This window comes from Chiloscyllium plagiosum, unplaced genomic scaffold (genome assembly GCF_037043375.1).
Source record: "Chiloscyllium plagiosum isolate Xiang-an unplaced genomic scaffold, Cpla_swu_hap1 HiC_scaffold_6, whole genome shotgun sequence".
Lineage (NCBI taxonomy): Eukaryota > Metazoa > Chordata > Chondrichthyes > Orectolobiformes > Hemiscylliidae > Chiloscyllium > Chiloscyllium plagiosum.
In genome coordinates this window covers 118,204,613-118,222,437 of record NW_028270144.1, presented here as the reverse complement: position 1 = coordinate 118,222,437, position 17,825 = coordinate 118,204,613, and the positions used below count along the sequence as shown (strand labels likewise).

At 41.9% G+C, this 17,825-nt stretch overlaps 1 protein-coding gene across 1 annotated transcript in view; it reads right to left on the bottom strand.

Annotated features, from left to right (window-relative positions):
- The window catches only part of LOC122551174 (arylsulfatase H-like), a 38,642-nt gene extending 21,266 nt beyond the window's left edge, over nucleotides 1-17,376 (bottom strand). Inside the window, 5 exon segments of the mRNA XM_043692802.2 lie at nucleotides 418-540; nucleotides 4,986-5,107; nucleotides 6,029-6,178; nucleotides 8,227-8,300; nucleotides 17,253-17,376. Of these exon segments, the coding sequence (XP_043548737.2) occupies nucleotides 418-540; nucleotides 4,986-5,107; nucleotides 6,029-6,178; nucleotides 8,227-8,249 (418 nt within the window). The 5' untranslated portion in view covers nucleotides 8,250-8,300; nucleotides 17,253-17,376.
- Nucleotides 17,377-17,825: the final 449 nt, after the last annotated feature.

The following is a 17,825-nucleotide window of genomic DNA, read 5'->3' as shown; positions in this document are numbered from 1 at the left end:
CTGACTATTTTGAAAAACCAACTTTCAATTAAATACATGGGGAAATGACAGCCATCAGCCCCATCCGTGGACAGGTACTGAGATAAAATGTGGAAACCGTTTTCTATCAAAAGCCAACAAATACAAGTATTTGGGTAATAAGTACATTTTGCACGAAAGAAAACCCTTTCCCCAGCCCTCCCTGTCGTTTAACTGTAAAATATCTGAAGGCACATCAAGCAGTTGACAAATGTGAAGGCTAAATCCAATTCAGCAGGACAATTTTACTTTTACTGTGTATGCAGGTTGTGGCAAAGTAGCCACAGGAAATTGCCTTTCCTTTAAAACTTATTGCATTTTATTTGATGGTCTGCCACTTCACATTATTTCAGGTTCCACTGTACAAACAAAGCCAGGTAACATTCCGTTTGGACATACCTACAATGCCAGTGGCATATCCTTGTTTTTGCAATAGTGCTGCAAAGGTTGTCTCATTCTTAGGAAGACCCCCAGAGCCGGCAGTGAACAGAAGGACACGCACTCTGTGACCATTGTCCATACCTTACATCAAAATTTAGAAAAACAAATTTAGTTATAGCTTCTTGTATTATTATCTTGTAGCGGGAGTTTAAAAAATGTTATTAAAAAGGACAGCACAGGAGCAAGATGACATTTTACAGACTACCATTGTAAGGCACATGTTAGCAGGTATGAACCTTGAACACTCTAAGGGTCCACCTCTGCAGAAAAGACTGGAGAGGAACCTGTGTCAGCCTTGAGAGCAGATTAGAGAGTAGAAACAGAATTCTGTAGACAGGATAAGAGAAAGACCAAAGAATGAGCCGTGAGATCTTGTTACAGCCCTATAAAACTTTGGTTCGACCGCACTTGGAATACTGTGTCCAGTTCTGGTCGCCCTATTAAAGGAAAGATGTGGATGCTTTGGAGAGGGGTCAGAGGAGGTTTACCAGGATGCTGCCTTGAATGGAGGGCTTATCTTACGAAGAGAGGTTGACTGAGCTTGGACTTTTTTCATTGGAAAAAAGAAGGAAGAGAGGGGGCCTAATTGAGATGTACAAGATAATGAGAGGCATAGATAGAGTTGATAGCCAGAGACTTTTTCCCAGGGAAGAAATTGTTAACACGAGGGGTCATCGTTTTAAGCTGTTTGGTGGAAAGTATAGAGGGGATGTCAGAGGTGCGTTCTTTACGCAGAGAGTTGTGAGAGCATGGAACGCGTTGCCAGCAGCAGTTGTGGAAGCGAGGTCATTGGGGATATTTAAGAGACTGCTGGACATGCATATGGTCACAGGAATTTGAGGGTTCGTACATTAGGTTTACCTTACATGAGGATCAATGGTCGGCACAACATCGTGGGCTGAAGGGCCTGTTCTGTGCTGTACTGTTCTATGTTCTATGAAATACTCTGTTGACTGAACAAGAATGAAATGTAACCAATGTCTGCATTTGTAGATGTATAAAGGTTGTTCCTTTTTTTGAATGTATGGAACAGAAATCAGACAGTGTGAGATTGAGTCAGACAGAGTATTAGACAGTATTCTGCTCAACCAGTCCAACTCTCTTGCTGAAGTTGGTTCATTAAACGCAAAGTTAACTTGCAAACCTGAATCCTCATGTGGTCTGTGTAAGAGATTAACCAAAACATCCTTGATTAAAGGTTAGACTAGGACCCCAGTGGCCTCAAAGTCAATGTTATTGACAAGTGTAATATTAAACTCCAAAGGCAAGATGGGTGATAAACGTTAATTGATTTTATTCAAAGGACAGTGGGAGTTCTCCTGGTATCTACACTGATTCCTCGACCACACAACTACTGCCTAAATCACACTTTTTAAAATAGGAATCCAGGGACATCAGCTCTTTTTTTTTTAAGGCTCGTGGGTTTAGAGCTACATTATGGGATAGTCAGTCTTAACACACCGGCTTACAGCAGCAAAATTACAATTTGCCTGACAGGATAAAATTCTATTAACAAATGAAAATAAAATTGCACACAATTAGATTGAACAGAATTTATGTCTTTTCTCTCAAATCAAAAAGGCTGAGGTATGACAGTAGAGATCTTGAGAATATGAAGGGATCTAATATGATGGATGTAAAGAAGATATTTCCCCTTTTGGGAGAGCCCAAAAGCCAGGGTCTATAAACATAAGCAAGTTACTTCTTTAAGGGGATGTTTTGGCTCAGTGGTGTTGTTGCTGGATTGTAAATTTGCAATTTGACTTCACCTGATGAAGGAGTGGCGCTCCAAAAGCTTGTGATTTCAAATAAACCTGTTGGGCTACAACCTGGTGTCGTGTGACTTCTAACTTTGTCCACACAGTCCAACACTGGCACCTCCACATCATGTTAATCTGGAACGCAGCTAATGATCTCCAGGCCCAGGTTCAAATCCCACCATGCCAGAGAGCAGAATTTGAATTCAGTTCAAGAAGTCTAGAAATAAGAGTCTAATGATGACAATGAATCCATAGCCAAATGCCCTTTAAGGAAGGAAACTGCCATCCTAACCCTGGTCTGGCCTACATGTGACTCCAGATCTACAGCAATGTGGTTGATTCTTAACTGTCCCCTGGCCAATTAGGGATGGGAATTAAATGCTGGCCTAGCCAATGTTGCTCACATCCCAAAAATGAAATTAGAAAAAGAATAAATATGATAAAGAGTTCAAGAGAAACTTCACTATTTTGATAGTGATTAAGTAACTCCCTACCAAATGAAGTGTGTAGATTAATTTAAGAGAATGCTTGATAAATATACGAAGGATGAAAAAAACAGAAAAATATGCTGGTACGAGAAATTGAAGTGCGGTAGCAGTCTCATGAGGAGCATAAAAATCAGAATTGATCAAAAGGACTGGCTCAAAATTCATTGCAATTCTCTGGAGCAGATTATTAGAATTTCAGGAAACAGCTACTAAATTACTTCAAAATCTTTATTACTAGTTTCAAAATAAATGGGCCAGTTGATCGAGATATTTTGCGCTCCTTGATTTTAAAAATGAAACATGGTAAAGTATCACAGGTCTCACAGGGGCTAAAAGAGGAATATCATTAGAAGCCTCTCAGACCATGAGGCACATAAGGGTTGAACACAAAGCTGGTGCAACCGATTACCACTACAGAATTCATTATAAACTACATACATAAGCATAGCAGATCTTTGATAAGATCTTCTCCAATTAGAGCTCAGTGCCTTGGAATTTGACATCATCATGATAGGGTTCCTTATAAAAATGCTTCAGTAACTTTTATTGAAATATCATTTGATTGGACAGCTAATAGAGTGACACCAACAGCAACAGCATGGGTTCAATTCCTGCACCAACTGATGTTACCATGAAGGTTCCACCTTCACAACCTCTCCCCTTGCCTGAGGCATAGTGACCCTCAGGTTAAAATCATCACCAGTTGTCTCTCTCTCTCTAATGAGACCATAGTTATTTTCCCCTTACCTAGTTAACTCTTTACTCTGTCATAAAAATTAAGAATGTAAAATAATAGAGTCACAGAGCACAGAAACAACTTGTCCACACCGATCAGACATCTCAATCTGACCTCGTCCCATTTGCCAGTTTTTGCCCATATCCTCCTAACCCTTTACTATTTAAATACCCATCCAGATGCCTTTTAAATGCTGTAATTGTACCAGCTTCCACCATTTCCTTTGGCAATTCATTCCATACACACTCCACCCTCTGTGTGAAAAAGTTACTCCTCAGATCCTTTTTAAATCTTTCCCCTGTCATCCTAAATCCACGTCCTTTAGTTTTGGGCTCCCCCACCGTAGGAAAAATATCTTGGTTATTCACACTATCCCTGCCCCTCATGATCATATAAACCTCTATAAGGTCATCACTCCGCCTCTGACACCCCAGGAAAAAAATTCCCAGCCTATTCAGCCTCTCCCTATAGCTCAAACCCTCTTGTCCCGGCAAAATCCTTGTCAACCTTTTCTGCACCCTCTCAGGTTTAACAACATCTTTCTCATAGAAGGACAACCAGAATTGTACACAGAATTCTAAAAGTGGCCTCACCTATGTCCTGTACAGACGCAACATGACAATCCCATTCATATACTCAATGTACTGACAAATAATGGCAAGCATACCAAGTGCCTTCTTCACTACCATATCTACCTTTGACTCCATTTGTAAAGATCTATGCACCTGTCCCCCAGGTCTCTTTGTTCAGCAACACGCCCCAGTACCAACCATTAACCGTACAAGTCCTGCCCTGGTTTTCCATACGAAAACGAAGCACCTCACGTTATCTTAATTAACCTCCATCTGCCACTTATTGGCCCATTGGCCCATCTAATCAAAGTCCAATTTTACACTGAGATTACCTTCTTCACTGTCCACTACACCACCTATTTTGGTGCCATCTGCAAACTTACTAACCATACCTCTTTTATCTATGTTATTGTTTAGGATCCTACTAGCTTTTAATGATAATAACTTTCAAGTTTGTTGTAATTTATATATTGTTTTTCTTGTTGTGTAATAAACTTATGCTATTTTGCTAAAGGTGCATCGGCAGCCTCATTGAATATTTTCAATGGTTTCATCCTAGATTCTAACTTGTCCAGAATTTGGTCAAGGTAAAGTTTCCATAGTCCCAGGCTACTCACTCATTAGAGTTTAACCTGAGGTTTCCTGAAGAAAGGCCTGTGCCCGAAACGTCGAATCTCCTGTTCCCTGGATGCTGCCTGACCTGCTGTGCTGTTCCAGCAATAAAGTTTCAACTTTGATCTCCAGCATCTGCAGACCTCACTTTCTCCTTTAACCTGAGGATCACCTCACCTTAGGCAAGGGGTTAGACTCTGAAGGCAGTAACCTCAGCCGGTGCAGGAAATGAACCCATAATGTTGCCATCTCTTTGCACTGAGAACCAGCCACCCAGTCAACTGAGCTAGCCAAACCCCAGAATCACCATCAGCTGAAATCATCATAAGTAGGTCTACTGGTGTAAGTGCTCCCTTACCTGATCGAATAGGGTACCTGCCTGTCATAAAGGCTGCCCTACTCGGTGTACACAACGGAGCTGCAGCTATGTGATGGGTCAACATCACACCATCCTTTGCCAGGTTATCAATATTGGGAGTTCTGTCAAAAAGAAAATTTATCATAGTCGTGCACTCATTCCTGACCTGGTACCTGTCAAATATATCAATTTGTTTTCTGCTTAAAGGCCATTACTTGTATTTTATTTAAATTGTCTCTCTGGGGCCACCCTCCTTCCTCCCCAAAGCAAAAGGGCTGAAAGTCAAAATTAAGGGCTCAGAAGAAAGGGTAGCAGTGAACTGACTTTGATGATCCAGTGAAATCGGCCACGTTGTTGAACGCAGCTCCACATTTATATAAAACAAACCAAGGAAAATGACACCTTGAAAACAGAAAGGTTGCCACTTCCTCTTGCTTAGCTCGTGCAGTTTGTACATTCTCTCTGTATCTGCACAGGTTTCCTCCAGGTGCTCTGGTTTCTTCACACAGACCAATGATGTACAGGCTAGGTGGAGTGGCCATGGAAATCACCCCATAGTGTCCAGGGATGCTCAAGTTAAGTGGAGTAGCCAGGGAAAATGCAGGGTTACAGGGATAGGTTGAGAGGTTTGGTCTGGGTGGGATGCTCTTCGGAGGGTCGGTGCAGACCCAATAGGCCAAATGGCCCATTTCCACCTGTAGGGATTCTCTGATTTTAATGATGTAGGCCTGAAGCTTTGGCTCTGTCTACAAATTTACTCTCAATCCCCTGGACTTTGTGAATGAATGCGCTGCCTTTTCCCTGTGAACAGTACCCCAGTCTATAGCACATTGAGGATGTGAGATACATCCCTTATACATCAACAAGCAAAGCTGAATGAAAATCAAACTGTATAGCTTCCAACATCACGCTAATGCTGTACAACTTTCGACAAAATTTTGAGAGCATCCTTTTTGTTTGATAAGTTGGGGTCTTCACTGACTGGTAATTTGACCAAACCAAAGATACCCAATTTCCAAATTTGAATAAAGTAATAAGAATACCTCATAGTATTATTTCCATAGCAGCCAATGTCCCCAATGCCAAGGTCATCGGCCATAATTAGTACAATGTTAGGTTGGAGGCTTGTCTCCGTACATGTTACATAAGTCAGCATTGTAGAGCCGTAGAGCAATATAGTGGCCACTACAAACCTGCACCAAAAGAAGAGGAAAAAAAAGTGAAATAAAGCCAAGCACACAAAGAGCAGTCAGACATTTCACCACCAGCAAAGCCTGCCTCAAAAAGCATCAATTTAGCAATGACACGTTTCACGATACCATAACTTTGTGATAAAAGCTGAATGCAATTCCCAAGATCATGTCAAGGGAAATTCCCCAATGGCACGATCCCAACAGTTAGCTTTCACCATTAGGACTACACACAGGAAAGATCACAGCAACTCAGCCTGTGAGTTTCAGGGTATTTCAGGACTGTGCTGTCAATACTTGCATCCCACTCCTGAGCCTGATAATAGAGTCGCAGGAGGAGGCCATTTGGCCCATTGTGCCAGCACCGACTCATTAAGTGAGCATCATTATTTAACCAACTTCCTATCTCACACCATGTCTATTTAAATAATTATCCTGAGTCCTCTTTAATGCCTCAGTTGATCCTGCCTCCATTACACTTCCAGGCATTCTGCACTATATCCTAACTATTGACGGTGAAAAAGTTTTTCCTCACTTCATCTTTGTCCCTTTTGCACATAACTTTAAATCTGTGCTTTCTTGTTCTTGTTACTTTTATGACTGGGAAGGTTTCACCCGATCTATTCTATACAGCCCACATGATTTTGAGAACCTCCATCACATCTCCTTCCGTAATTCGAACATTTTCGATCTATCCTCATAAGTGAAGTCCTTCCTGCCTGGAACCGATCACTTCTGCACTCTCTTCAGTTCACATCCTTTCTATAAAGTGGTGCCCACAACCGAACAGAATATTCCCGCTAAGGTCCAGCAAGTATCTTAGAAATAGCGAGGACTGCAGAAGCTGAAAAGTCAAAGTCAATTAAACGTGGAGCTGGAAAAAGCACAGCAGACATGCTTGACCTGCTGTGCTTTTTAAAGGTCCATATTTTATCGGCTCAGCAAGTATCTAATATATGTTCATTATGGCCTTCTTGATCTTATAATCTATGCTCTTATTGATAAAGAGTACTGTATGTTTTATTTATTGCTCTACTGGCCCTGCTATTTTCAATGATCTTTGCACATATACACCCAGGTCCCTCTGCCCTGCACCCATTTAGAATGATACCCCTTATAATTATATTGATTTTCAATGTTCTTGGTAACATCATGCATCACCTCACATTTCTCTGCACTGTAACTTCATCTGCTACCGACCTTGCCCACTCCACCAACTTGTCTGTGTTGTCTGGAGTTCCAACTGTACTCCTCAGTTTACAATTCTTTGCGTTATCTGCAAACTTTGAAATTACCCCTGACACACCAAGATCCAAATCATTAATATACAACAAGGAAAGCAAAGATCCCTGGGAACTCCATCACAGCCCTTCCTCCAGCCCACCAAAAAAAAATCCAGTGACCATTAGTCCATGTTTCCCACTCAGTTGATTTTATATCCACAGCAGGTCAGGCAACATTTGAGAAGCAGGAGGATCGATGTTTTGGCATAAGCCCTTCATCAGGAATGTCACATGCATTAACCGTCGACTCTCCTGCTCCTCACATGCTGCCATCCTCACTTTCTTCTCATTTTAGATCCATGCTGCTACTGTCTGTTTTGTACAATGACTTATAACTTTCTTCACAGGTCTGCCACGTAGCAGCCTATCAAACACCTTCTGAAAGTACACGCGCCACACCAACAGTGTTAACCCCACAGAGTCTTTCTGTTACCTCTTCAAAAAAACTCCTGCAAGTTAGTTAAACATGATTTTCCCTTTAGAAATCTGCGCTGACTCTCCTGAACCCACCCACCATTTTTTCTATGTAATACTAATTCTATCCCAAATAATCATCCCCAGAAATTTTCCCACCACTGAAATTAAACTGATTGGTCTATGCAGAGGTTCTGTCAATCCTCACTATTTATGTAGAGAAGTTGGATGTGTGAAAAGCTATTGGTATTGCCAAGAGCATGAAATACCTTCCACAATTTGGAAATGTTGCTCATGCTGTAACCTCCAGGTTAGTCTTTCATTCAAAATCTATTCCCCCCAACTTAAACTTACCTATGATTTAGACACAGGCTCATCTTTTTAACGTCTGTCCCCGTTGTTGACTGAAGTAGCTTAATTCAAATTTTCTGAAAGAGAGAAAGATAATGTCAAGCATGCTGGACTTACTGAAATAAGGTGATTACAGCAAACATAATTGCCGCTCATAGACAGTTAAAGCTACAATTATAAGAGTAATGACTAGCAGGGACTCATTACAAGTCAGTAATCTGAACAAAGGCTTCTATTCATGTTCCAAATGTCATGAGCAGAAGATATAACAATTATACAACAGCACCAAGTGCCCTGAACTTTGGTTCCAGACTTGAAAGTTGATTCACGGTATTGAATCCAACAATGAGAAATTTCAGTTATGAGTTATAAGAATAGATTGAACAAATGGGAAACAAAAATAGAAATTGCTGGAAAAGCTCAGCAGGTCTGGCAGCATCTGTGGAAAGAAATCATTACAAGTTGAGTGACTCTTCCACAGAACTGATGGTAGCTAGGGCAATGTTAGGTTATACACAGAAGATAGGGTGGAGGTTTGGGATAAGGAGTAAATGATAGGTGGAAATAGAGACCAAAGAGAAACAAGGACAGTTGGACAGACAAAGGATGGATAATGATCTGGCTGGGAGGATGAATTGCTATTAATGGGAACTGGTACTGGCTCATAACGGGCTGTGTGTAATAGCATGTGATAACAAGGTCTGGTGTGTGAGGACTGAGCTAAAGGCATGGGAGTGCTCAAGCCCTAATGTTGTTTGAGCTCAATGTTGGATGAGAACGCTGCAGGATCCCCAAGCAGAAAATTAGATGTTGTTCTTCCAGCTTGTGCTGAGCTTCACTGGAGCACTGCAGCGAGCCTGAGACAGAGGTGTTGGCCAGGGAACAGGGCGATGTGTTGAATTGGCAAGCAACTGGAAGCTCAGGGTCTTTTTGCAGACAGAATGTAGGTGCTCTGTGAACCGGGTCATCCAGTCTACGCTTCGTTTCCCCAATGTAGAGGAGATCACATTGTGAGCAGCGAATGCAGTAGACTAGTTTGTGTGAAGTGCAGGTAAAGTGCTACTTCACCTGGAAGGTGTGTCTAGGCCCTTGGAAATTGAACTGTTCTCCTTGTAGAGAACATAGCAACCATATGAACAGGAGTAGGCCATTCAGCCCCTTGATTCTGTTGTGCTATTCAATGCGATCATAGCTAATCTGTGGTCCCACTCCATAAACCTGCCTCTGGCCCATATCCCTGAATACTTTTGCTTGACAAAAATTTATCAATCTCAGATTTAAAACTGACAACTGATCTAGTCTCCACTGCCATTTATGGAAGAGATTTCCAAACCTCTACTATTCCTTGTGTGTGGAAGTATATACAAGAAGACTAAAAGGAGAATATAGATGGAGTTTTTTTTTCAAAATCATTAGTGGGCTGGACAAGGGAGGTAGAGACAAGCTGTTCCCGCTTGTAAAAGTAACAAGAACGAGAGGGCGTAGACTTAAAGTGATATGCAAATAAAGCAAGATCAGTGTGAGGAAAAACCTTTTCACACGGTAAATAGTTAGGGCATAGAATGCCTGGAAATGTGAAGGATGTACGTTCAGTGGAGGCATTTAAGGGGGCATCAGGTGGTTACTTGGATAGCAATAATGTGAAGTAGTCCATAAAACTTGCTTTGTTTTTAAACCACCACAGCTACAGAAAACAGTTAACTGTTAACTTCAGACATGCATAAAACCCATATGTTACTAACCAATAATTCTAAATCCAAATTTAAAATAAATATTATATATACATATATAATATCAATCTCAGTTTATATCACAATATATAAAATTCTATTAACAAACTGAACATGCAATTTACATTTGGTGGAAAGTCAATTCCAACATTGATAGCCTTAAGAAGTGAAAGTATAATCTTGCTTGATACCAGGTGACTCATTGGACTATAAAATTGAGGAGCAGTATAAGTCATGCATGAAGGGAATCAAGGGTTATGGGGAAAAGGCAGGAAAGTGGAGTTTAGGATTATTAGATCATCCATGATCTCATTGAATGGTGGAGCAGACTCAATGGGCTGAATGGCCTACTCTTGCCAGTGGTCTTATAGCAACTCAGTCAGATCGAAACCCAGCAATGGAAAGGTTTATAACAATAAAGCAAGAATAGAACAGAATTAAGAAATATTACAAAAGTTAAGTCCATAATAAGACCACAATTCCATTACTGGTCAAGAATCTATGTACTTCAGTGTTAAATATATACAAAGTCTCTGTCCCCATAGCTCTCTGTGATGAGGAGTTCAAAAGACACAGAATCGGCTGGCAAGGTGGCTCAGTGGTTAGCACTGCAGCCTCACAGCACCAGGGACCCAGGTTCAATTTGAGCCTCGGATGACTGTCTGTGTGGGGTTTGCACATTCTTCCCGCGTCTGTGTAGGTTTCCTCCAAGTGTTCTGGTTTCCTCCCACAGACCAAAGATGTGCAGGTTAGGTGGATTGGCCATGCAAAATTGTCCGCAGTGTTCGTGGATGTATAGGTTGGGTGCATTAGTCAGGGGTAAATGTAGGGGAATGGGTCTGGGTGGGTTACTCTTCAGAGCATCGATGTGGACTTGTTGGGCCGAAGGGCCTATTTCCACACTGGAGGGATTCTAAACTCTAACTCCCTACCATGAGTGACTGAGAACCCTCTGACATAAGAAATCCCGCCTCATTGCAATTTTAAATTTTTGCCCCTTTATTCCGAGGCTGTGTCCTTCCATGAGGAGAAATAACCTCTCAACATTTACACTGTCAAGCCTTTTAGGAATCCTATATGTTTCAATGAGATTACCTCTCATTTGTTTGAACTCCAGGGAGTTAAGTCCCAACTTGTTTAACCTTTGTTCATAAGACAATCGCTTCATACCGGGAATCATCCTGGTGAATCTTCTCTGAACTGCCACCAATAAAATAATACCTTTCTTTCGATAAGAGGACCAAAACTGCTCAAACTAATGTGCTCTCACCAGCACCTTTAACACTTGCAGTAAGATTTCTGTACTCAAATACTCCAATCACCGTGGAAGACGAGCCAATATTCCATTAGCCTTCCTGATTACCTGCTGCACCTATGTGCTAGCTTTCTGAGTTTATACACAAGTACCCCTAAATGGGGCTGGCTTAATTTGGGATTATGTTCGGCATGGATTGGTTGGACCAAAGGATCTGTTTCAGTGCTGTATGACCCTATAAGTCCCTCTGTGTTGCAGCTTCCAACAATTTTTATTTTGCTCTCCCTCCCAAAATGAACAACTTCACATTTTAGCCAGCATGGTGGCACAGTGGTTAGCACTGCTGCCTCACAGCGCCAGGCACCCGGGTTCAACTCCTGCCTTGGGCAACTGTCTATGTGGAGTTTGCACATTCTCCTCGTGTCTGCGTGGGTTTCCTCCGGGTGCTCCGGTTTCCTCCCACAGTCTAAAGATGTGCTGGTTAGGTGAATTGGCCATGCCAAATTGCCCGTAGTGTTAGCTGCATTAGTCAGGGGTGAATGTAGGGGAACAGGTTTGGGTGGATTGCTCTTCGGAGGGTCTGTGTGGACTTGTTGGGCCGAAGGGCCGGTTTCTACACTGTAGGGAATCTAATCTAAATTTTTCCACAATTATTCCATTTGCCATTTTTTTCCCACTTGCTTAAGCTACCAATATCTCTCTGTAAATTGGGTGTATCCCTCTGTGACTTGCCTTTCCACCTTCTTCCACTTATGTGCCATCTGCAAATTTAACGACAGTACATTCGCAAGTTGATAACACTGAAATAATAAATCTTGGTGATAATGGTGAAAGCTAATTATTGGCAAGGACACAATAGAAAACTCTGAAGTGATTCTGCAAAAGAATGCCAAGGAATCTTTTATACCTCTCTGTCAGTCTGCTTCATCATTCAATGGGATCACAGTTGATCTAATAATCCTTAATTCTGCTTTGCTGCCTTTTCACTATAACCCTTGATTCGCTGATTAAAATCTGCATATCTTGGCATTGGATATAGTTAATAACTCAAAAGCAACAGCTCTCTGTGTAGTAAAGGACTCCACAGATTGCAAACCTACAGAGAGAAGAGATTCCCTTTGATGTCCATCTTAATGTGCAACCCTTATTCTGAGATTATGCCCCTTGGTCCGGAACTCTCCCAAAAAGAGAAACAACCTTTCTGCATCTACCCTGTTAAATCCCCTAAGAATCTTGTGTTTAGGGTACAGGTGGTTTATGGGTTGATAGAGTCCCTAACTTGGACTAGGGGGCCTGGTTTCAAGTCCCACCTGCTGCAGAGGTACATAATGACATTACAGAACAGCTTGATTAGAAAATTTTAAAAAAGTTTTTTTTTTAAGAACCCTTGCTAACGCTTTATCTGTTTAAAATTTTATCAATTTTGAATTATGAGCTGGAAATGACTATTGGATTTTGGGACAGTTTGTGGTTAAAAAGGAAAGAACAGGCCAAACAAACTTTATTTATTTGTGAGGCCAGGCCTGGAGTCTAATTGTAGGCTGATTCTTGATTTAAAAAGGCTCTAAAGGACACAGCAATCCCGCAGGAAAGGCACTCTGTTTAAACAGATAGCAGACGTTGGCTAATAATGAGGTCAATATCTGGCAATTGGTTCCAGCAAGTCTAGAAGAGACCCTATGTTCAAGCAGATGGCAGTAACTGAATGGTAATCAAGGCCTTGGCAAGATTTGTTCAGTTAACAAGAGCAGAATCAGAATTAAAGTTGTTTTTACTGTGTTCTCTGAGAGATCATTCAGGGCTCCTGATGAGACAGCGAGGAGATTTGAAAGCTTCCTGCCTAATCTGATACATCAGCTTCTAGAAACCCAAAGAGTAGGAAGCTGAGTCGAAATATTGCTGCCTTTGCATGGGTGAACTGAGAAGGTGACCCTGATCATTATTTCAGAAAAGGCCATTGTAACCATTCTGTGAATTTTGTGAAGGATGGGACCAGGTTCTGAAGACAACAGGGCTAATTGGGGGCCTTCCGGCTTTGAGGGAACAGCAGTCTGCAATGGATGGGATTCAAAATGAATTTTGAATTAAGAAATAGATTCAGTAGCAATGTTTGAAAATTCCCTCCAACTGTACTCATCTAAATTTGTCATTCAACCACAGAGTCATAGAGATGTACAGCACGGAAACAGACCCTTTGGTCCGACACATCTGTGCTGACCAGATATTCCAACCTAATCTAGTCCTATTTGCAAGCACTTGGCCCAGATCCCTCTGAACCCTTCTGGGGGTAGGCAATGTCCTCAGGGAGAAAATTCTAGGATTTTGACCCTGTGACAATGAAGGAATGGCATTGAATTTTCATGTCAGGATGGTGACTGACTTGGAGGGGAACTTGCAAGTGGTGGTATCCTTTGTCCTTCGAGATGGAATTGGCCATGGGTTTGGAAGGTGCTGTCTAAGCATCTTTGGTGAATTTCTGCAGCGCATCTTGTAGATAGTACACACTGCTGCCACTAAGCATTGGTGGTGGAAGGTGGTGGTGGATGCTTGTGGTGCCAATTAAATGCTGATTTGTCATGGATATCTAGCTTTTTGAGTGTTGTCAGAGCTGCACTCCTCCAGGGGCAAGTAGGGCATATTCCATCACCTATGCTTTGTTTTGTGGAGTCAGAAGGTGTTATTCACCAGCATATTCCTAGCCTCTGACCTGCTCTTGTAGCCACTGTTTACGTGGTGAGTCCAGTTGAGTTTCTGGTCAATAATAACCCGTTGGATGTTCATAGTGGAGGATTCAGTGATAGTAACACCACTGAAAGTCAAGAGGCAGTGGTTAGATTTTTTTTTATTGGAGATGGCTATTACTTGACATTTGTGTGGCACAAGCCTGGCACTTGACAGCACAAGCCTGGATGTTGTTCAGATTTTGTTGCATTTGAACATGGACTGTTTCAGTGTCTGAAGTTACAAATGGTGCTGAACATGGTTGCCAATTACTGCACAATCCCCACCCATGACCTTATGATGGAGGGAAGGTCAAGTAAAAATTGTCAAACGGAAATGGCTGCAGCGCCACAAGTTCAAGGTCATGAAAAAGTCAAAAGTCTCATAACACCAGGTTCTCGTCCAACAGGTTTATCTAAAATCTAAAAGCTTTCAAACCATAACCTGGTGTCATGAGACTTCTGACTTTGTCCAGCCCAGTCCAACACCAGCAGCTCCGCATCAGGATCATGACAGGCACTATACAAATGTAAGTCCCTCTCTCTTTGTATATTCCATAGGTGTTGCTTTATGAATCCTTGACAACTGACCTCAAAAACCAGTTTACTGAGTGAACTTTGGGAGGGGTGGTCACCACCTTTCTTGTTTGTTGCAAGAGATCTGCTCTTTATGAGTGCATCTTAAACTCTCTGGCATCTTTATGACAGAGTCTGAATCTCCTGCTCAATCCTTTGCGCCCAGCTATGAGAAACTGGTCAACAAAACATCTGTTTGTGGGATCACAAAGTGAGACTCAGCAATAGCGTGGGCCCAGTATATTGCATCTAAAAGGGAGATTGACAAATACACCAAGTATATACAAAAATGTGATTCTTGGGGTAGGGACAATAGGATCATCTTGTATTGGTTTATGTATTCCAGCTTCTGTACATCAAATGGCAGAGTTATGCTAACTCCCAACAAGCTGTAAGGCCAGTCCGTTACTTAGACGGACACTATTTGGGACCATGAACGGATTCATCCCTTTTCATCGATTCCAAAGATTCGGGCACATCTTCAAGAGCAAACCAACCAGATAAAGGCAAACACGCCATGGTCTTACCAGATTGTATGGTTGCTCTCTCTCATTACAGAGAGAGACGACTGGTGGTGGTTTAACCCGAGGTTCACCATACCTCAGGTGAGGGGACAGGTCAAGAAGGAGTATTAACCTCAGTCAGTGTAGGAATTGAACCCATGTGGTTGGTGTCACTCTGCATTACAAACCACCCACCCAGCCAACTGCAGTTAAACTGACCACCCAGCCCCTGGCCACCACTACCCTCCAAAGCTAAAAATGCTGCTTGAATGTGAAGTGCATTTAAACAGTGCATAAGTACATTTGCAGATCTGCAGTTATTATTCTCTTAAGGATGTGATTCATAATGTCACAGCTGTCTTTTTAATTAATATTACATCTACATAATTATTCTTTTCAAATATCCTACTAAAGGAAGAGTCTGGTTAATGAATTGCCTATGAAGAAATCAAGGATTTCCACTTGCTGACCTAGGAACAGAGTCCAAGAGAGAGGAAGCAAACCCTCACAGGGACAAGAGGAGGAACAGAATGAGACGAACAAAACTGGAACATTAGCAACTGTCAGATTAAGGTTTCTTATAGCAGAAAAGTTATTCTGTAACTCAACCCTCAATTTTTTATCCCATGAGAGCTTTGTTTCTTTTCAATCATGGCGACCTTGACGACAGAATGCGGAGAACCTATGTTTTTATATAGGAACCTTTTATAGGGCAGCTGGATTCATTCAAGACTAAAAGATCAAAAGGGAGAGTCAGCAGTGGACTGGAAAGTGCCAAGTCAGCTAGTTTAGCCCCAAATAAAGAGATGGAAACTATTACCTGTTTTTGTGTAATTAAAACAGCTCCTCACAATCAGCGATTTTAAAATACATGTACTGAAATTGCAAATTAAACTCACTTGATGTGTATTTCTAGCACAACTTAGAAAAAACTGTCAAAGAAAATTTGTGATCTTCCTGATCTCACATTTTACAGACAAATTCACTCACTGGCAAACAAAACATCACTCACCTGCACACTCACCAATACACACAAACATATGGGTAAACGCAAACACACAGGTATACACAGACATGCAAACACATGGATAAACACACACACAGGTAAACACACAGACATGCAAACACATGGGTAAACACACAGGTACACACAGGCATGCAAACACATAGGTAAACACATACAGGTAAACACACATACATGCAAACACATGGGTAAACACACAGGTACACACAGGCATGCAAACACATAGGTAAACACACAGGTAAACACACATACATGCAAACACATGGGTAACAAACACACACAGGTATACACAGACATGAAAATACATGGGTAAACACACACAGGTAAACACACATAGATGCAAACACATGGGTAAACAAACACACACAGGTACACAGACATGCAAACACATGAGTAAACACACAGGTACACACAGACATGCAAACATGAGTAAACACACACACTAGGACACAAACAACTGGCTTACAGATACATGAACACACAAATGCTGACACTTACACATTGGCACACAAACAGACAAGCATTTACACAAACACACAGATACAGACATGGGTACACCCAAACACACACTGGCATAGGGACACGTGGACACACAAGCACTGGCATTTACACACTAGCACACAAACACACAGGTCACACACAAACATTTACACAAACACACAAACACTCGAAATACTAACACTCGCGTTCACAAGCCCATTCACAGTCACAGAAAAACGCTTACTCAATAACGGAAGCTCACAAAACAGCCAACACAACGTTTACAGCTCAGTTAGAAACTCAGTCACAGACACACACCCAATCATACAGACTTTAACATAAAAAGATCCATTTGCTCAACCTCTCTCGCTGTCAATGCAATACAAACAGTTCAGTTCCTGTCCCATAGAACTGTTACGGTACAGCAGGAGGTCATTCGGCCCGCCGGTTCTAGTCCCTGGTACCAGTCTCCTTATTTTCCCCCTGACCCTGTAATGTTTCTAGTGGCGTTTCGCCTGCCCCGGGGGGGCTTTCCCAGTATCTGGGGCACCTCCTCACTTTAATTTCAGCTACTGCTCCTCTCAGAAAGGGCAACATCACGGTCCCGACTGCAAATATCCCAGCAATTCTCTCTGCTGGGGGGACTTCACAGATTCCAGTTAACGCTTCAATCTGGCTCCTCACCTCCCCCGCCCCTTTCCTTGCGCGTTTTAAGGAATAAAATATTTTCTTTCATTTTACCTCGGGGATTATTCAATTGATCCGGGATCCGGAAATCACTTCGACGCCGACTAACAGGGGAAAAAAATATACGCAAAGGGGAGGAGAGACTGGAACTAGTGAAGCCAATTGGCAGAACTGGGATCATTTGAAGACTCAGAGGTTAGACGAAAGAGGAGACAAGCATCAATACAGCCTTTTCAGGTCGCCTTTTTAACATACAGCCTGAACAGGCTGCTTTGGGGCAGGAGAATTTGTATAGTTGCCAGTTTACTTAGTGTCTGAGGAGAACGTGAGAACTGCAGATGCTGGAGATCAGAGCTGAAAATGTGTTGCATCTCTAACTCTAGCGAGTGATGCCCCACTTAATATAACTCCCTACCTGTAACTCAGGTGGGCAATGCCCCAGGAGATGGCATTATCGCTGGATTGTTAATTCAGAGACCCTGATAACGTTCCGGTGACCAGGGTTTGAAGCCACAACAGACAGTGGAATTTTCTGAATTCAATAAATATCTGGAATTAATAATCTTAATACCTACTATAAATCCAATCCATTGCTAATTGTCAGGGAAGACCCATCAGATTCACTAA